The 20961-nt window shown below is 42.9% G+C and overlaps 1 protein-coding gene across 1 annotated transcript in view; it reads left to right on the forward strand.

The window, feature by feature from the left end:
• Positions 1 to 19553, forward strand: part of col28a1a (collagen, type XXVIII, alpha 1a) — a 34188-nt gene extending 14635 nt beyond the window's left edge. Inside the window, exons 9-33 of the mRNA XM_034545416.1 lie at positions 1806 to 1859; positions 1967 to 2035; positions 2165 to 2233; positions 2790 to 2858; positions 3113 to 3181; positions 3290 to 3358; positions 3447 to 3515; positions 4616 to 4684; positions 4776 to 4847; positions 6756 to 6824; positions 7130 to 7201; positions 8128 to 8196; positions 9022 to 9090; positions 9262 to 9330; positions 9578 to 9646; positions 10033 to 10101; positions 10236 to 10304; positions 10599 to 10667; positions 10759 to 10839; positions 12609 to 12644; positions 12744 to 12780; positions 13225 to 13779; positions 15024 to 15166; positions 17615 to 17891; positions 19378 to 19553. Of these exons, the coding sequence (XP_034401307.1) occupies positions 1806 to 1859; positions 1967 to 2035; positions 2165 to 2233; positions 2790 to 2858; positions 3113 to 3181; positions 3290 to 3358; positions 3447 to 3515; positions 4616 to 4684; positions 4776 to 4847; positions 6756 to 6824; positions 7130 to 7201; positions 8128 to 8196; positions 9022 to 9090; positions 9262 to 9330; positions 9578 to 9646; positions 10033 to 10101; positions 10236 to 10304; positions 10599 to 10667; positions 10759 to 10839; positions 12609 to 12644; positions 12744 to 12780; positions 13225 to 13779; positions 15024 to 15166; positions 17615 to 17891; positions 19378 to 19550 (2535 nt within the window). The 3' untranslated portion in view covers positions 19551 to 19553. The remainder of the gene's footprint in view (positions 1 to 1805; positions 1860 to 1966; positions 2036 to 2164; positions 2234 to 2789; positions 2859 to 3112; positions 3182 to 3289; positions 3359 to 3446; positions 3516 to 4615; positions 4685 to 4775; positions 4848 to 6755; positions 6825 to 7129; positions 7202 to 8127; positions 8197 to 9021; positions 9091 to 9261; positions 9331 to 9577; positions 9647 to 10032; positions 10102 to 10235; positions 10305 to 10598; positions 10668 to 10758; positions 10840 to 12608; positions 12645 to 12743; positions 12781 to 13224; positions 13780 to 15023; positions 15167 to 17614; positions 17892 to 19377) is intronic.
• The last annotated feature ends 1408 nt before the right edge of the window (positions 19554 to 20961 follow it).

The following is a 20961-nucleotide window of genomic DNA, read 5'->3' on the forward strand; positions in this document are numbered from 1 at the left end:
TCGTTTACCTGTTCACCCAAACCTTGATGTTACCCTCAACCTAATAAACAAGTCATCTTTGTGCCTAAATCGGACTAAACCTGAACCAGAGTCACATGTCAGCTTTGGGAAGACACACACTGCTGATGGAGGCATCGCGTCTGAAAAACACTGGCCCATCCATCCGTCCAGGATTTGCTAACTGACACCGGAATAGACGCTGGTTTCAGAAACACCTGTTTGTTTCCTCCTCTAGCCACTAACACCCACTCATGCCTGGTCCTCAGTGGGAAAAGTTACAATCAGCATTCACTCAAATGACTCTGCAGTGCTCACTGGCTCTTTTCTCTCCTACTCCGGTCGTTTCTTTTGCCACAACTTCTGTCCAGCGCTCGAAACATGTGGAGATGCATAAAGTGCAATGACACTTCACTCAGGTGGTAGAATTATTAAATAAAGATATGACCATGAACCACTGGCGTCACGCCAGTTGTAGAAGTAAATACAACAGTAGAACCCGACGGTTAATGGATAAAAGTATACTTCCATCCCTTTTTCTGACTTCCACTCTAAACTTTATCGACTGACATTCTCTTGGAGCTGAAACCCTCCAACATGTAAAAGATGAACAACTGTTCAATGTTCTTGGATCCAAGTGAATCTGTATCAAACTAGAATATATAACAGTTATTAAAATAATCAACTTGCAGATATGTTGTAGCAAAAAGGGGAGGCAGGAAGTGAGGAGAGGAATGAGACGCTGGAGGGGATCAACCAACAGAGCAGCTTGTATTCAGTTTCCTGGACGTCTTTGCTCTGAAAGCAGCTGATCTTTATAAAAGTAAACGTTTCCTGTTGACACGTGTTGCAGTGACTATTCATAAGATATCATACCAACCGTTGTATGAGGATATGTTGCATGATAATGCATTTGAAAGCTCTGAGTGTTTTGAAAGATCGACAATATTTGAACTTTGACAAAAAGTTATCAGAATTATGACTTTCACAAAATATCCACAGTGCATCGTAAATACTTGGCTTAAAAGATATTTGACCTACTGAAAAAAAGGCCTGGCAATTTTGATATTGTAGTGACATGAATCATAGGCATGCGTTGTTGGTTAGTTTTCATGACAGCGTTGAACCTGTGTATTTGTACCATTTGAGGAGCTTCATGTGGAGCAGACGTCCATATGGTCCTGGCCCACTGCTCGTGGACTCCAGCAGAGGGCAGTCACACACACTGATCCCAAGGTGTGACATGTGGAATAGAGCCGACATGGTTTACACATGCTCAGCCCTAAAGGACCTGAACTGATGGCACTTGAAGGTTTGAAAACATACTGAGTTGCAAAGAAGTGAGTTTTCCGCTCCTCATGATGCACAAATCTTTGACTGACCTGTCGTTGCCAAGGTGCATTGTGGGTGGTGTAGACGTGTGGAATGAAGAAGATCCCTGGTTCTGCTGCATCCATTTTGACCGTTTAAAAAAAAAATAAACAATCCCACATTTAATAATCATAATAATGACACATGTCACGTAGGTGTTGCAGTCAGATGCTCTGAGAAACCACCACAGGGAGCTGGGCTCAATCTCCCCCACTCCTGTATTAGTCCGTGGGACGCTGGTGAGGGATCAGAGAAGACAGCAGTGATAAGAAAGAGGAGCTGGGGGAAAAAAAACCCACAAAAAAAACCAACCCTTGTTGCGTTACGTTTAATTTATCTTTACAATATTGACTACTTCTTTTTAAAGATTATCTTAAATTGCTTCAATGTTATTTATGGTTCATACATATTTACTTCCTGCTTTGTTTCTGTCTCAGGGAGCCAGAGGAGGACCTGGAGACCAGGGTCCAGAAGGGACATCTGGATCTAAAGTAAGAACATTGGCAGTCAAATTTAAAATATATCAATAATATATCAATCAGTTTGTTCACAGGTTGAAGCTCTAGGCATGTTTGTTAATTCCTCTCTCCCCTAACAGGGTGAGCGAGGGATGAGGGGTGCATCTGGACCTCCAGGTGATAACGGCATTGGGTTCCCTGGTCCTAAGGTACATTTGGGTTTGTTTAAAATTTTAATTAACTAAGGAACATTGTCCAACTTGCCTATCTGCAGGAAGGCCAACGTGTGTCCTGTTTACATCACAGTTTATCTCTAATCTGTCAACTTAATTTTTCAGGGGGACAAGGGGAACCAAGGAAGACCAGGTCCTCCTGGATCAATGGGTATGGGTGAACCAGGATCACCGGTGAGTTCACAAAACTGAAAAAAAAGTGAAAATATAGAAATATATTGTTTATCGCAATCTGGGGTTAACGACTAATCTCTAATTTACAATAAATATAAAGATACATCTTTTACTTTGGAAACCATGTGAATTGACCACTTGACTTTCAAAGTAAAATATTGGAATACTATATATTCAATGGTGTTCCATTTTCCACATGAAGTATTCGGTCACAGTTCAGTAACTGCTATGACCTTCCTTTGCTTCCATAGGAGGATGTTTAAAGGGCCAGAACACTGACATCTCATCTGTCACAAAGCAAAAGGGATCGCTTCACTTATACAGTTTTCTTTTTATCAATGAGATCCACTCTAGGAACACATCAAAAACTAAGTGCAACATGTTCATTTAGAACGTTGAGCTGATCCTTTAGACCACAGAGGTTACTATTGGCAGTGCAGCTGCTCAGCAACTGGCTTGTACCATTGTTGTGTGGGTATTCAAGTGCTTCCAGATTACTAATATCATGTCATATCTGTTCAGTCAGTACTGACTGTCTTTGTGTTGATGTGTTTAGGGTCCAGCAGGGCCACCAGGGATGCAAGGATCCCCAGGGTTTCCAGGTGAGGGTCTTCCAGGGTCCAAGGTAAGTTCCAGGACCAGCTGGTTCACTACTATTGTATGTGTCATTTTATTGATCCTTTAATTTAGGATAGTCTGAGTTTTCAAATATGAGAGAAGACATATTGTTGTTTTAAAGACCAGTTCAAAACAAATTCAGTTTCATACATGAATTGCAGATGGTTGTATGATCTGAGTCTAAAGATAGAACCAATATCTGATGTGCATTTCTTGTTGGGCTTCCTGTTCTCTCAACTCTGCCACTGTTTCTTCTTGCAGGGTGACAGGGGGTATGAGGGCCCCAAAGGGGGCCGTGGACCTCCAGGAGTCGGGTACACAGGTGATAAGGTACGGGGGACCTGTTAAACATGGTTGGGATTGCAACCACACGTCTTGTGAAAACCTTTGATCCTGTAAAGGACGACCTGTCTGACCTCTCACCTGTCTGACCCTCAGGGAAACACAGGAGCCCCCGGGCTGCCAGGCTTGGTGGGGTTTCCCGGGGCAGGCATGCAAGGAGAAAAGGCAAGGCCAATGAAAATGTTTCCTTCACTTGTTAATCCTTTATTTGTGGAGCTATTCTTTAAATTATGATGTTTCCCTTTGGCCGTAGGGGGACCTAGGGCCAGCTGGGCCTTCTGGTCCCAGAGGACCTCCTGGACTGGGTATCGTTGGACCAAAGGTCAGTAGCAGTTATGGTTAAAGAGTGTGGCATTTATATTATTTCATAGAATGAGTTAAGTTAAACAGACAATAAGTAAGTTGTACATTTATCTGACGTTCTTGATGAAGGAAAATACACGTTATAATACATGACTTTGTAATAAGAATGGGCCTCAAGACTGTACTAAAGGTCAGCACCTGAAATAAACATAGTTGCTTTCCACCACTGCCTACTATCCTCCTGTCATTTGTAGTCACAGCGAACGATGCAAAACTTACTTCGGCAAAATGACTGTAATGTTCACAAAGCATTGAGTACAGGACAAGAGGTCCGGCCTTGCCCTGGTTCACTTATTTACAATGGTGTGGCAACTGTATGAGAGACGGTTTTCCTTCCATCAAATGACTCTGCTAGTCCATCCTCCCGTAAGCTGAATAAAATAATTAGTTAGAGTCCTGAGGTGGCCCTTTGCATGGTTGCCCCTCCCATCAGTGTATGAATGGGTGTGAACGGGTGAATGATGTCATGTATTGTTAAAGCGCTCTGCAGTGCTTTACAAGTACAGGTCCATATATCATGTATCCCGAGACAGAAACAATCAATAATTGACTTTGTTGTGAAAAAGTAATTTGGGATTTCAGAAACTTGTCATTCATAATCACAGGGAGAGTCATATATAAAAGCCTAGAAAATAGAGTTATGACAATACTGTACTCACCAGTGACATCACTAAAAATAGATCTAATGTGGCGAGAAACAAGCAGTCACATGATCGAACAGGTTAGAGGTCATACAGCAGCCAGATTACCTGAGTCACTTCCTTTTGAGGAGAAACTGAAACTGAAAGTGCACAAAACATCTGTAATAGTTTCTCAATGACTGAGTGTGTGGAAGGTTTAAACCAGGCAGACAGTCTGCGAACTGTGATGGATGTGTACATATGTTCAGCATAGAATTTGGGTAGCCTTATAGCTTTACATGATATTTCCTTCCAGTTTTTGTACCTGGATTTCCTCCGAAAATCTCTAAATATGAGATTTACCTGACACCAACCATGGAGCGCTACAAGCACTTTTTTGAATCATTCAGTTGTTGAGGTGATTTGTGTTGTGTCCCAGGGCGACCAGGGTTTCCCCGGAGAGCCCGGATCTCAGGGAGAGAGGGGTCTCGGTGAACCAGGACCAAAGGTAAGACATCCAAAGTCCCCATTGGATAAAACATGTTCACGAGAAGGCCCAGCCTGACCCAGAAGGGTTGAATTTATGTGTGGCGTTCCAGGGGGAGCCAGGGCCGGATGGGGTTGCTGGGATACCTGGCATTCCTGGTGAGGACGGCGCTGATGGGCCGAAGGTGAGTCACGGTCACATTTTGTAAAATGACCATGGTCCAAGTTGAATTGAGTCCAGATCAGATGTTGACCCAATCATCAATTAGTTAAGTTACTTCCTACATTTTGAAATGGGTGGTTATAAAAAGACACTGCACAGCGCTTATAGCGTTCACCGCTGAGAATGAAGTCCACGAACCAAGGCTTCCTGTGTGCTTCCTGTTTTATTTTGAAGTCCCCGTCTCTCGTGTCCTCTGTTTCCCTGCACTTGCTGTCCCTGTGATTGTCTGCCCTGTCCCTGATTGTTCATTCCATTCACACTGCCCTGACCTCTGCCCCCCACCATTAGCTGCTCACTGCCGTGTTCAGAGCCGTATGGGTTGAAGCTGCAATAACACGTCGCATTAGTTTGAAGAACGCTTGCCTGTGATTGGCTGCGCTCAACACCACGCAAACTGTTTTTATTTCTAGATCTGAGCACAAACTGGATTGATTGCAGGTCTTGTTTGACTGAAGAAGTTTTGATACGACTGTGGGTCAGTGGTTAGCAGGTCCGTCGGTGGTTCGATCCCCGCTCACGGCCCTCGTCGATGTGTCCTTGAGCAAGACACTTACCCTGAATTGCCCCCCGTAGCTGTGTCCACGGTGTGTGATTGTAAGTCGCTTTGGATAAAAGCATCAGCTAAATGAAATGTAATGTAATGATATGACTTGATACTGGGTTATGTCGGGCGATTCCTTCAAGGTAATCAAACCAATGCCCAGCCCTAGTAGGAGTGAACATAACATGATCCCTTATTGCATCATGTGTCCACCTCAGCATCTTGTTTCCACAGGTATGACACTATATCAAGGAAGTAAAGAAGCACTTTCATGGTGTCAAACTCATTTTCACCGGGGGCCACATCAGCATCACGGTTGCCCTCAAAGCGCCGGTTGTCACTGTAACACTGTATAAACTCCCTAACATATTGTTAAATAACTGTCTTTGCATTGGCTTATTGTTCATTCAAGTGTCAAAATATTGTACATGCATTTGTATAAATGAAAAAATATATGTAAGCAAATTTATCTTATTATAACATAGCTCCATTTCATTTAGGGTTAAGAAACCCACATTACTCTATCAAAAATCAAACTTAAAGAAAAGAAAATAACAAAGGCAAAGATGCACATTATTACATCAACTTTGTTCAAAGCTCTTTTGTCACAGTTAAGAAGGACATAACTCTGGTACAATAAATAATTGTGAGCTGCCAAGAACATGAGAGGGCAACATTGAATCTTGTTTAAAACTGCTGGCTAAAGATGAGCGTAGTTACAGTAAGATTATAATACACGCCGGATGTGGAATCGGTGTGTACTTATGCCAAGACAATGTCGGACACCGTAGTTTTCTCTGGCCCTCTCCCCAATCTGATCAATGATGACAGGTATAGCCGCATGTCGTCATTCAACCGCTGGTTGTCCAGGTGGTGCCCAGCAAACAATGTGGGCTACATAGATAACTGGCAGACTTTCTGGGGAAAGCCTGATCTGATGAGTCGAGACGGCATTCATCCCACTTGGGATGGAGCGCATCTCATTTCTGCAAATGTGACCAAGTTAATTAAGAGACTTAATCCATGACAACCCAGGGTTCAGATCATGAAGCAGAAGCAGAGTTGTAGTCTTCACCCTTCTCTGCACTTCCATTGGAGCAGTTACCCACCCTTAACCTTAACTCTATAGAGACTGTGTCTGTCCCACGGTTCATTCGCCGGCCACAAAAATTGACATGCATTATGGGAGATGTAGTCTATGGTCACTGTACACTGTAAAGCAGCATAGACTTTAATTTGAAGACGATCATATGCCTAGAGTAACTACACTCCTGCTCTGCCTTCACTCAAAAAGGTCTTTTTAATGCCCTGATCTGCTGTTTGATCTAGGGAGAGATGGGGTTGCGAGGTCTGCGAGGCCTAGAGGGAGCGCCGGGGAAAGGCATCCCTGGAGAAAAGGTAATCCATAATCAACCACTATGCAGCTGTTCCCCCAAGTAAACTTTTAATTTCTTAGAGGACATCCCAAATTCAGTTTTTTGTTAGCATGAACAAATGTTGCTTTGTTTTAACAGCCCTTGCATTTGGGTTCTTTTAAATGTGAAAATTGTACAAACTAGTTATTGCACATATTTACATACCTGTACTATCAAGGTCTTCATTCACACATACATGCAAAATTGATCTGGATTATTGTATTAAGTTGTATTTTCTTTTCAGCTTACTACACCTTCCTCACATCATGTGTATGTGTTTCTCCTCAGGGAGACCGAGGTGACCGTGGACCTAGGGGTCTTTCAGGGTCTCCAGGCCCCGTTGGACCTGCTGGAGCTAAGGTATGTTCTATAGGTTACTACTAAATACTATCAGAAGAAGGTTTACTTTAGTAATCCCTGAAGGGACATGACATTATTTCACTTATAGTTCTTATTTTTACACATACACATGAGCTGCCCTAGTCAACAGACCGGCTACCAGTCAACAGACCGGCTACCAGTCAACAGACCGGCTACCAGTCAACAGACTGGTACGGCCATGGTCGTGTTTTATGGTTGGCTGGTTAGTTTAGGGTCTTGGTTCAAGAGCAATTTACATGACAGCTGGAAGCTTCCACAAATAAAGTTGAAGTCCATAGACTAGGGGTGGCCAAACCTTTTTGAAATGATGGTGATATACAGAAAAATCTATTTTTAACGTTAACAGCTTAACGTTTCACATGACAGTCGTTCATTGGTGTGCCCATATATTACAAAAAGTGCTGTTGTTTCTGCTACGTTTAAATTGCATTCAAATGTATTTAATACTTTAAAACTCTAATACCCAAGTGCCCCATTGAAATACGATCATGTTGTGTTTTAATCTGTAAATAAGTCAGCAGACATCTAAGGGCCTTATTAAAAGATTACGATGCAAATGTTTTCTGTGTGAATCAATAAGTCTAAAATTAAGATGTAACATTGAACAGATTTGTAATAATGAAGTCTAGTTTAAAGGACCACCTGTCAGCAGTTGTAATGCAAAAACATTAAGTTAATCTGTATTGAGACAACATTTTCAATTCAATTCAGTTTATTTAGTATAGCCCAATATCACAAATTTGCCTCAGAGGGCTTTACAATCTGTACACATACGACATCCCTGTCCCAGGACCTCACACCGGATCTAATTACAAAAGTGCCATGATAAATATTTGCTTTCATGGTTTACTTGACACAAGCTTATATCTGTTGGCAGCTTAACGCCATTTCACCTTTTTGTTCAGGGAGAGCCGGGAAGTCCGGGACTCGTTGGCTTACCGGGAACTGCTGGGCGTGGCTTACCGGGATCAAAAGTAAATCCATAACGCAAACACATCAGTAAAGCACTCATTAACAACTACCTGGACTTACAGGTAAACCTGAATGTAACCAGGTAACACTCGTTAACAACAGACAGACACATTCTGTAACTACCTGGACTTACAGGTAAACCTGAATGTAAGCAGGTAACACTCGTTAACTACAGACAGACACATTCTGTATCTACCTGGACTTACAGGTCAACCTGAATGTAAGCAGGTAACACTCGTTAACTACAGACAGACACATCCTGTATCTACCTGGACTTACAGGTCAACCTGAATGTAAGCAGGTAACACTCGTTAACTACAGACAGACACATTCTGTAACTACCTGGACTTACAGGTAAACCTGAATGTAAGCAGGTAACACTCGTTAACTACAGACAGACACATTCTGTAACTACCTGGACTTACAGGTAAACCTGAATGTAACCAGGTAACACTCGTTAACTACAGACAGACACATCCTGTATCTACCTGGACTTACAGGTCAACCTGAATGTAAGCAGGTAACACTCGTTAACTACAGACAGACACATTCTGTAACTACCTGGACTTACAGGTCAACCTGAATGTAAGCAGGTAACACTTGTTAAAAACTACAGACAGACACATTCTGTACTATATGTATTTTGTGTGTAGAATAAACAATATGTAAAGAATGTATTGGAGTAAAGTAAATGTAACAACCTATTTACATCGATGTCTTATCTGTTTACAACTTTGTCTCCTGATGCATAACACAAAAGACGGGGGTACATGTATACATTGTATTATGTATATATTATAAGCTTTAATCATTCGTCCAAATAATAGGGAGATCCTGGTCCTGTGGGCCCAGCTGGACCTGTTGGAGAACCTGGAGTAGGAATCATTGGGCCAAGGGTAACACGAGCACACAATATCTTCACCCTATCAATACATCACACCTCACTGCTTTCCTTAATACTTTTGACACTATGTCACATGACACTCGATGCAGATATGTAGACAACAGTACTTCCTGTTCACCGTTTATCCCTCTCAGTATTTGAGCTGTTCCTCTTCGTCCATCAGGGTAACAAAGGAAATACTGGACCTGTGGGGCCCCCGGGAATGAAGGGAGATAGCTTCCCAGGACCACAGGTGAGAGGAAACAGTCATCCACAATGAGGAGTAAAAGATTATGTACGTGGCGGTAGATAACATACGTATTGGTCCGAACTACTGCAGGGACTTGTGCAGGTACACAGATCGCTCTTTTTGCTTGATTATCCAGGAGAACTCACGAAAAAGGGAAAATAAATTTGCGGGAAAAAAACAAAACTGTTGTATGAGGATACGTAGAAGAAAGTTTAGTAAATTAATTTATTTTTTCTCCCTTGATCGTTAGGGGCTGCCTGGCTCAGCAGGAGTGCAAGGAGAGATGGGACATGAAGGGAAAGGACTACCTGGACACAAGGTGAGGCACAAGTGTTACTTTATGGATTCATGAAATGGGGGAAAGTCCTCAGAGGGACATTCACTGAGGCTCATGGGAACTGTAGTGCCATTAAACATACAAGAGTGAGAAAATGATTAACCTTCACAAACAATTTAGAAATATTTAACACAATAACCATAGCTTGAAAATGATAAATTGTAACACCAAAGAAGCACAAACAACATAATTGTGGTTGTGAATTGTATAGCGGTCCATGTGGTTCCCAATTAGAATATAGACTGTTGGTGATACGTAAAAGAACAATACTGGAATTGGAACAAACAAATTGATGTAAAAGGTGCTGTACAAGATGGATAAGCAGTGGAAAGTAGTTTTAGTCCAAGTTTGTTTTGTCTTCGCGTCAGGGGGACAGAGGTCTGTCGGGCATGCCGGGGCCATCAGGTCCTCCTGGAATTGGACTTTATGGACCAAAGGTCAGTGTGTGTATCTACAGGGTAAAGGGGGAGTTAGCCAAGTCAAGTTCTATTATTCTCATAAACCATTTTGTCTATATATCATGATATTAGCCTAATAACTGTGATCATGCTGTGCTGCATTGTTTTCCCAGGGCTCTACAGGGCAGCCTGGTCCACCAGGCCTGCTAGGACCTCCTGGAGAGGGCATCCAGGGACCAAAGGTAGGCAATACAAACACTTCACAAGACTGGTATGGTGTACTTCAAGACAACGGGGTCACAAATGTGCCCCAACTGTATAATGTTGATCACCAAGAATAGGCTACGTTGGAGCTGATCATGTTGATCCATTATCTTGTCTTGCAACGATGACCATTGTCTTAAGTCGTAAGCCTGTGCTGTCACATCAAATACATCCATCTGTGGTGTTTCACTCAGTGGGCAGGGCTTAAAGATACATCTATATGCAGATGATATTCTTGTCGTTCTTACCAATTCATCCATCTATATTCTTAGGGAGAACCTGGGTTTCAGGGGCCAATGGGCCCTCGAGGACCACCGGGGGATGGCCTTCCAGGGGAGAAGGTAGTTATAGCCAATGCATGGCCTGGGACATGTTACCTCTGATTACCAGGGCTCCAGATTTTGATGTATTAAAGAGTGCTTTCACACACAGGGTCACAGAGGCCATCCTGGAGGTCGAGGAAAGAAAGGAGACAGTGGAGACTATGGAGAACCTGGATCTACTGGACCGATGGTAACATAGCATCTTGTTTCGTGGTTTATATAACAATCTCAAAAGGTCTGCGATAATCACAGTTCAGTGTGAATGTTTTGCTTCAAGCTTTAATTTGTCCCGGGTCACAGTTTCCTTTCCTTCTCATAGGCAATGCCGTCATGTCAAATAAAACCTAAAAATGAAGGTCCTGATAGCATTCTTTTGGTGTTAATTACCATTTTGGTTGACTCCAATGCATGTTTTTCAGGCTGATTCCGTCATAAATTTATTATCATAAAGGATCAACTCGTCCTTAACTGATTGTCAATTCCGACCCGTTCTTAACGTCCCAATTGGTTCTACAAAAAAAACTCAAAAACTCCAAATGACGGCAAAACGGAGATAAAATCACAGTGACTGTTATAATTGTGCTGTATTTATGTGGCATGGAATGAATTGTATTTCCAGAGATTGTGTTTCCCTCTTGCAAATACTATTTAGTCAACATTCTTATTGTAAATACAAATAAGAATCCCATTATTCCTGAAACTCCAATTTAGGTGGTTTGTCTAAAAGCCCCAAAATAACTCTCGCCCCGTATAAATCAAGTGTCTTAGAGAAGGAATTGGTCCTAAATGGCCAAGATGTATGTAGCATATATGTTAACATGTTATATAAAATTATAGTTTTATCCATACAAATGGCTTGTCATTGTTTTCTTGCAAATAGTTTATTGGTAAATATCACTTTGAGATTTGTGCTTTTTAGCATCATATTATTGCAGAGAAACCATTCACCCTTGATCTATATTAAACTTGACTTGTCAAGAGATAAATGATTGACTGGATACCTCAGTTACCTTTTTTTCTAAGTTCCCATGCTTGGCTGAAGTGAAAAGGTTTGTGTAAAAACAACGAGCATCACAAACAAATAACTGCGTTCACGATCCCCTCCCCTTCCTCACGTCAATGAGCATGGCCATGTTTGGCATCCCAGCATTTAAGAAATCCTCATCTTTGCTAACATTTTCTCTGCTTTTGTGGGTCCGTATACAGTCATGCATAACAGAGACATCTGCATACTCGCTCTTGCGCTATTACGCACAGCCAGTCTGCTACTTACAGATACCACACATTTACAATTTACTGTGTAATGACCATTGATAACAATGCAAAATATAACTTTGACTCCAAGGGAAGCAGGTACTTCAAATGTCCTTTTTGGAGCTCCGCCTGGATCTTTTCATAAAAAAAACACTGTAGAATGGTCATACAGATACAGACACAGGCAGTTACTTAGACTGAAAGTTACTTTTTATTTTAGGCGGACAGAAATCTATAATTGTTACTGACGTCAAAGGCCCAGTGCTCTGTTTCTGTATGACCTACAGGTTTTCTGACACTTTCAGAAGAAACTTTAAGGGGTTTTCCTTCTGGCAAGACCGCATTGATGACCGCATAAGTAGTTCAGAGGCTGCAGTCATTTTAATTTGGGTACGTAATTTTAGGTGTTTTTGCTCCAAAATAGGGGCAGGGGTGTTATTAAAGCACGTTACTGAAGAGGTGCAAAATCTCCTAATATTCACATAACATGTGGATAGCAACGTACACAATTTAGCATTTCCTTTTTTTGATTTTCTGGAGATTCAGTTAGAATTTGTGTTAAATTGGGTCAGAGCCTGAAACTTTAAGGCTGATTGATTCATAGGAGAAATTCGGAGACACTTCAGGAAATACCGGCCTGGTCTCCTAAGAATGACATCTCCTGACTTCGACCGTACACTTCCTCATGTGAGTTTAATCTTACAGGGGAGACCTGGAGAAAAGGGGGGACCAGGACTCACGGTGAGTAAAGTGACTGGCACAAATAACACTGAGCTTTACATCTTAACATTAAAATGTAAAGCCTATTTTGCTTTGTTCTTATTTGTTTTCTGTGAACAGAGAGAAGAGGTTATCAGGATAATAAAGGAAATATGTGGTAAATTACACATTTTATTATATTTTGCATGGGTTCAATCCTCAGTCAATATAAATATATGTTTGTGTTGCTTAGTTGACTTAGTTGACAGTAAATGTGTGTGTGGGATTTAGTGGCATCTAGCGGTATAAACGTTGAAAACGTAAAGGCTCTCTTTAGAGCCAGTATTTGGTGGTCCGGTCTGGGCTCCTGGCAAGAAATCCCCCTAAATCCAACACACTGGACCTTAAGTAGAAAACCTATTCGGTAAATTGTGTGATGTAATGCAGTGTCACTAAAGTGCTTAAAACAGACCAAACTGACCAAAGCAGTTTAGTAGAAACAAGGCTGAACTCTCTGTTCCATCATGTACGATTACATGACCGAACAGAGATGTATCTACAATGCAGTTCCTTTTTCTTTTTTTTTACAATTCATCATTATTTCTGACATTTTGTTGCCCAGGCTGTGGTCTCAAGTGCAGAGAAAGCCCTCTGGAGCTGGTGTTTGTCATAGACAGCTCTGAGAGTGTGGGACCAGAAAACTTTGAGTTGGTGAAGGACTTTGTGAACGCTCTCATTGACCGCGTGTCGGTGAGCCGAGAAGCCAGTCGGATCGGCGTGGTGCTCTTCAGCCATGTGGACATGGTGGTGGTCAGTCTGCAGCAGCAGTCCAGCCAGGGCGACGTCAAGGCTGCCGTCCGGAAGATGCCCTACCTCGGCGAGGGCACCTTCACGGGCAGCGCCATCCATCGAGCCAATCAGCTGTTCCGGGCCTCGCGGCCCGGTGTGAGGAAGGTGGCTGTGGTTTTGACGGACGGGCAGGCCGACCCCCGTGACGCCATGCAGTTTGAAGAAACGGCAACGCACGCCCACGCCGAGGGCATCGAGATGTTTGTAATAGGAGTTGTGAACAAGACCGACCATCTATATGCAGAGTTCCAGGCTCAGATGGACGTCATTGCCTCTGATCCTGATGAAGAGCACGTCTACCTCATAGACGACTTCAGGGAACTTCCCAGTAAGCAATCAATGTCGTCTCAAACAACCACCACACTGATTACAATTGGCAACATTGGCATGCTGACACATGTATCAACTAATTCATCCATACAGCATTGGTTTTCCATAACTTAACCCTTTAAACATAATCGAGGTGATTTGCGCCAAAACTTGCACCTCTTCTCAGATTCAGAACTCAGTGAACGTTGATCACACAGAATCACCCACATGTCTGTAATCTGGATCCACGGTTGCTGTGCAAACAGTAAGCGCTAGCAGCTAATGTAGCACGACTTTCATAGTGCAGTTTCTCCAAAATGAAAAGTGTTACGCAAAAACAAGGATATGGTAAAGATAACTGCTCTCACTGACAGGACAGTATGATGGAAGCTGTACCAGAATCTCTGAACATTTTAAATGCCAGACGGAACAAAAAAGTAGGAATGAGAAACTCCATGATCCTCTTTAGTTTGGGATAGTGTGCAGACACAGTATGCATGTAGGGTGTGTGTGTGTAAAGTGTGCATGCATGCATAGTGTGTGTGCAATGCATGTGTGAACGGTTAGCTAGTCGTGATGGACAGGTGGCATCGCAGCCTCCCATCAGTGTATGAATGTGTGTGAATGAGTGAATGATGTGTAGTGTGAAAGTGTCCATTGCATGTATAATGTGTGTACATAATGCACGTATGGTTTGCATGTATAGTGAGTGTGTATGCTGTGTCTACTTTATAGAGTGCATGTTTACAGTAGTATGTATGTATGTATAGTGTGCATGTTTACAGTAGTATGTATGTATAGTGTGCATGTCTACAGTAGTATGTATGTATGTATAGTGTGCATGTTTACAGTAGTATGTATGTATAGTGTGCATGTCTACAGTAGTATGTATGTATAGTGTGCATGTCTACAGCACTTGGTTTAAATGGATAAAGAAACAATTCTCAGTGAGCAGCAGTCACACCTTTATTTTGTGAAAGAGGGTGCAACAGTTCAAGAAGTAATGTGTGCATATCGTGTTGACCTGCAGTCATAACTGTGAACAGGGAACGTTTGAGTGGCATTCAGTTGATAGGACCTGAGAATCCAAATTGATGCAGGAGTAGATGTAGTCCACCATGTCACTATAGTTTGCCAACTTACATGAAACATGTCAAAAGTCAAGAATGATTGTAAAAAAAACCCAATATCTATCATATCCTGTAATGAGTACAACCTGTAACGGTTAATTTTGTAATTGCAATGTTCTTTGTTTTGCTACAGATCTGGAAAGCGAAATACTGAATCACATTTGTGAGCCGAATGGCAGAATGGCATTTCTACCAAACGTTCCACCTGTGAAAATCCACCGAGAGGCTCCGGAAGACGGCCAATCCAAAGAGTTCCCAGTTGAGAAAAACATACAAGTAATGCATAAATGATGCTTGAAAATATTGTTGACCTCAAGGTGATGAATATTCAATTCAAATCATAACAGCGGAAGTTATCTCGAGACACTTTTCATGTAGAGCAGGTCTACACAATAGAGAGAAAGAGAGAAATAACACAACAGCTATAGTAAAAAATATAAATAGGACTAATAAAAGTAACGGAAGCGATAAATGTGATTATAAAAGCAGAAATGCTTTTAGAAATATGACTACTACTTTCAACAGCAGCAGTGGATATAATAGCAGTAAATAGAGATATGACTGGCAGTAGGTGTTAAGCCAGCCGAGGCAGACGGGACCAGATGACATTCACCTTGTTTTAAAGAAACAGTTTCCCATTTTGTGTACGCACCTGGTGATTATTATCTGGTGATAATGAGTCTCCATGTGAGACCGCTATGAATGGGTTGTAATCCAGCGACATCACGTTGTGGATATGAGGCAGCAGAGTTTGTGTAAGAGAGCCAACAGATTCCAAGACAGACTTCATTTTGACATCAACTTCCCCTTTGCTGGGTTTGTGGACGCACCTACAAAGATTTATAGAACCACCGGCTTGGTCGGTGGCAGAGAAGTATTTTCTTCTCCTCGTTACTGGAGCACCTGTGGAAGGCAGATGGAGTTCACCTGTGTCTGATTCAGACTCCAGATAGCACAGGTGAGCCTGTGGCTAATCCCAGCTCATCAAAGTCATGGCAGACATGGAGGACTTTTCACCACCAGCATTCATCTACCTGTGATCTGTCTTTTCCTCTTTCTGCACCAAGAGATAGATATTCTTAGTTTGAAGTGAAATGTCTCAACAGTTACTGAATGTATTGCCACAAAGTTTAATAGACTAAACCACTCAGGATGAAATTAAATATCTCTGATCTCTTTACTTTAATCACTTTATTTTTTACCTGCAAAACTTGTCATTACAATAATAATCATAGAGCGAAAAAACTCACGCTGACATTGGCATTGAGCAAGTTAGCATGCTGATATTATTATTTACCTCAAATGCTTAAATGCACAATGTTTCAGATTTGTTCGGTTTGTAAAGTCAACATTCAAAGTTGCTGTTTACGATCTGTTTGACTCTAATGGACCATCATTTACTAAATGAACATCACGCTGTATTGAAGAAGACTTGAAACTAGAGATTGAGAACATGAACTCATGTTTACAATGTTTACTGAGGGAATAAATCAAGAGAAGTAGAGTCATTTATATAGACTTCTATACAACCAGAGGAGTCAGGTCGTGGAACAGTGGACCAGCTCTTTACCCTCGCAAGATTACTGGAGGGGTCCTGGGAGTTTGCCCAACCAGTTTACATGTGCTTTGTAGACCTGGAGAAGGCTTTTGACCGGGTCCCTCGGGGGTTTTTGTGGGGGGTGCTGCGGGAGTATGGGGTGCCGGACCCGTTGGCACGGGCCATCCGGTCTCTGTACGCCTGCAGTAGGAGCTGTGTTCGTCTCCTCGGTAGTAAGTCAGACACGTTCCCGGTGGGTGTTGGCCTCCGCCAGGGCTGCCCTTTATCACCGGTCCTGTTCGTGACCTTCATGGACAGGATATCTAGGCGCAGCCAGGGGGCGGAGAGGATCCGGTTCGGGAGTCTCGGGATCGCCTCTCTGCTGTTTGCGGATGATGTGGTCCTGTTTGCCTCCTCGGACCATGACCTCCAGCATTCACTGGGGCGTTTTGCAGCCGAGTGCGAAGCGGCAGGGATGAGAGTTAGCACCTCCAAATCTGAGGCCATGGTGCTCTGCCGGAAACCGGCGGATTGCTCCCTTCAGGTGGGGGCAAACTGCCTACCCCAAGCGAAGGAGTTCAAGTATCTCGGGGTCTTGTTCACGAGTGAGGGTAAGGTGGAGCGGGAGATCGACAGGCGGATCGGTGCGGCTGCAGCAGTAAAACAGGCGCTGTACCGGTCCGTCTTGGTGAAGAGGGAGCTGAGCCGGAAGGCAAAGCTCTCCATTTACTGGTCGGTCTACGTTCCAACCCTCACCTATGGTCACGAACCGAAAGGGTGGCCGGGCTCAGCCTTAGAGATAGGGTAAGGAGCTCGGACATCAGGGGGGAGCTTGGAGTCGAGTCGCTGCTCCTTCGTGTCCAAAGGAGTCAGCTGAGGTGGTTCGGGCATCTAGTCAGGATGCCTCCTGGACGCCTCCCATTAGAGGTTTTCCGGGCACGTCCAACTGGTAGGAGGCCCCGGGGAAGACCGAGGACACGCTGGAGGGATTATATCTCCCGGCTGGCTTCGGAACGCCTCGGGATCCCCCAGAATGAGCTGGAAAGTGTTGCGGGTGAGAGGGAAGCCTGGGTCGGCCTGCTGAACCTGCTGCCACCGCGACCCGACCCCGGATAAGCGGGTGATAATGGATGGATGGATAGATGTAATGTAAAAGTGTGTCTGATCTGAGCTCCTCTACTTCCCAGCTTGAACTACCAGTGGAGCCAGTAACGGCCCTGACTCCTCAGTCCCATGAGTCAGGTCGGGTCGACGAGAACCTGGTTGATACTAAACTGTTGGTGGAGCCCTGGGACGAGCTGCCCGGCAGCATCTTCGGCTCTCCCGGTGGCAGGGGGCCTCAGGGCCCTGGCGGGACCTCCGTGGTGGGTCCTCAGACTGCGACTGGCCGGCTGTATGAGGCTGAGAGCAAACAGGCTGCGGTCAGCCCTCCTCCTCACCCCCTGATAGCCTCATCGCAGCCAGGTAAGCAAGCAGAGCGCCGACAGATGGACTACGTCTTTGAGACATGTCCATTACATCATTTTGATATGTGTATTGCCTACGAAAGGCACAAGACAAAAAAAGATGGTATTTATTATATTCTCTCTGTTTTAATCTGTGTATATCACCTGAAGGGTGACCTTGAAAAAGACACAACACCGGCCCTTCAAGACAAACTGATACATTTAGCACAGACCTGCCGATTACGATCGTGCACTTTGATTTGCATTGCTACCTTCGGCCCATTGCAAATAACGATTTGGACTTTGCAGAGTGGGGAAGTGAGATCTGATCACAAGTGGTCACGAGACAGGCTTTCTAACCTTTTAAAAAACAACCTATTTTTTAAGTTAACTCGGAATAACATACCCAAACTAAAATGGGTGTATCTCAGCAACCACAAAGATTATTTGAATAATGTTGGCGTTATAATAAAGGCAACCCATGTGTGCTTTTGTTCAGATGTGTAAATATTAGTATATTTGTTACTGGTTAAGAGTAAATAAAGATGAAAGACAGGAACAAGTTGAATCTTCAGTTTCGCCTAGGAAATAAAAAGCACTTTCAGGATGACTATCTCTTGGAAGGATGCAGAGCAAAGGTCTAAACTCACTCTGACCGTAACATAATATGTGAACAGTCTCTCTGCAAAGTTAGACTTTGAAAAAGTCAAGCAGAACAAAGTTAGAGGTTTTAGTACAGATAAATTAGGCAAAATGGGCATTTGGGCACCAACTGTGCAATTTGAATTTCCTCATGTAAACCATATATTTCACTTGTATATTACTTATGGTGTTCAATACATCCAAATACAGCAGTCTTTGTTGATTAGAAGAAGAAAAATGTTGTTTTTTTTAAAACAAAAACAAAGATAAGCAACATTTGTGACTGTAAAGCGCTAAAGCGATTCATGTTGCTCTGTTATTTGGCTCATATCTCGGAGATGCTTTGGTGCAGGAGGATTTTTAGATGTTTAGAATCTGTGCTAAATCCTCTTGCTCTTTGCTATCTGATAGCACCGAGCTACGGTTTGCTAGTACCGAAAACGTACTGAGTGAGCTGACTCCTGACAAAATGATGATTATGATATTTTAATAATTATTTCAGTTGGTGTTTGAGTTGGAAATGGCTTATTGATTCTTGTAGCCTGAGTTATCTTGTTTAATTTGATGTATAACATCAATATATTTGCTCATGTTTATTGTAATGTTTTACAGAGTCTAATTATAATGTGTAAATTGGAGCCCAATTGGGGCCATGGTTTTTAAAGGGCTAATGCCAGTCCACTTGTGGTCGGATTAGCCAAGAGGCCAGTGAATGGCTAAACAGGGCCTACGTCAGCATGGGGGTGTCAGCATGGGGGTGTCAGCATGTAGCAGGTTACGCAGATGACCTGCTACATGTACGTTGAAGCTGTGACATACAGACTCAGTCCAAGACCAAACAATTCATCTTCTTGTGCTTTCAGGTGAGGGGTGCAGTCAGCCTCTGGACCCGGGTCCCTGTCGACAGTACGTGGTCAAGTGGTACTACGACCCCGAGGCCAACGCCTGCGCTCAGTTCTGGTACGGGAGTTGTCAGGGCAACGCAAACAACTTTGAGTCCGAAGCCGGCTGCAGGAGTTCCTGCGTCTACACGTAGCAAACTGTGCTCGGAGAAAAGGGCGAAGCGAACATGCTCCATCACCGCAGCGAGGGGCGGAGCAGACTGACCCTCTGTGGACCGCTGCAGGGCGAGGAGGTGATGGAGAGCAGGCTTGGACCTCCTTACTGTCTCTCAGGCTACGTTCACACTGCAGGTGCTCCTGCTCAATTTTGAACTGCTGCACATGTACTAGCTGTCTGGTTAATTTTGAAAACTACTTCTATCTGCTCTAAGATTCATACCCAAATCTAAAACTACAAGGAGAATCCACAAGACCGGGTTAAACATATCATGTTATTGTCACTTTCCTTCTGTTGTTGTCTATACACTCAACCTAATTCCTTTTTACACTGAACTTGGAAAACAATGGGACATGTATCACAAAGCCACTTCAGTGTAGTTTGTTTGGATCTGTCTTCCCGAAGCCGAACGTCAGTGATTCCTGGGTCAACCGGTTCAGTTACCCCCGAGTTCTCCAGCTCTGAGCATGTTCCCCTGAAAGTTCTCAATCGCAAACAAAATGAAATGAACCACAGGGCGAAATACACAAAATTCAATTCAATTTATTTTGTAGAGGCCAAAATCACAAAATGTTCCTCAGATGGCTTTATAATCTGTACACATACGACATCCTCTGTCCCGGGACCTCACATCGGATCAGGGAAACAGGGAGAAAAAGAAGGAAGAGAGGATCCCTCTATCAGGAGGGACAGAAGCAATAGATGTCATATGTACAACGTAATAGAGTTACAGAAATGATTCATATATAAAATAGTGTAATCCCACAACTTGAATAGAATAGAATAGCTGAAAATAAATTAGGAATGTGTAACTGATAAAGTATTAGGCTACTACCTGTTTGCGGATCATTTGTGTTTATTTGTGCGAGATATGAGAGTGGTAGCAGTCTGGATATCTAACCATCTGCCAGAAAGCAAATGAGAGTATTACCCAACATGTGGAACCTAAACAGCAAATATATTGATTGGTTTATGGAGAGTATGGACAGACATTAAACTACATTTGGATGTGGTTTAACCCTCTGATGCACCATTAAGTAACCTTTGCTTGTTATGCATTTTATCAGGTTGTTTTTTTAACATCAAAAACCCTTTTTACACATTATAATGTTATTTTATTTCATTCTTTGCTTAAAAAATAATATTTTTTTGTATCACTACCCCAAAAATGCGCAACATTGGTCAAAAATGGTGAGTGAAAACTTGCTGTGTTTGTCCGTGATGAGATAACAACAAAGTTAGGGTTGACTGACGGTTTTTAAGTTCTTTCTTTTTTACTTTCTGAGGGTCAGGGGCAAAAAAATGAATAAATAAAACGGGCCCAGGGTTCGGGTTGTGAGCATGGTCGACCCGTGTTGAGCATCAGAGGGTCAAACAGTGCAGCTCAT

Source organism: Cyclopterus lumpus, chromosome 11 (genome assembly GCF_009769545.1).
Source record: "Cyclopterus lumpus isolate fCycLum1 chromosome 11, fCycLum1.pri, whole genome shotgun sequence".
Lineage (NCBI taxonomy): Eukaryota > Metazoa > Chordata > Actinopteri > Perciformes > Cyclopteridae > Cyclopterus > Cyclopterus lumpus.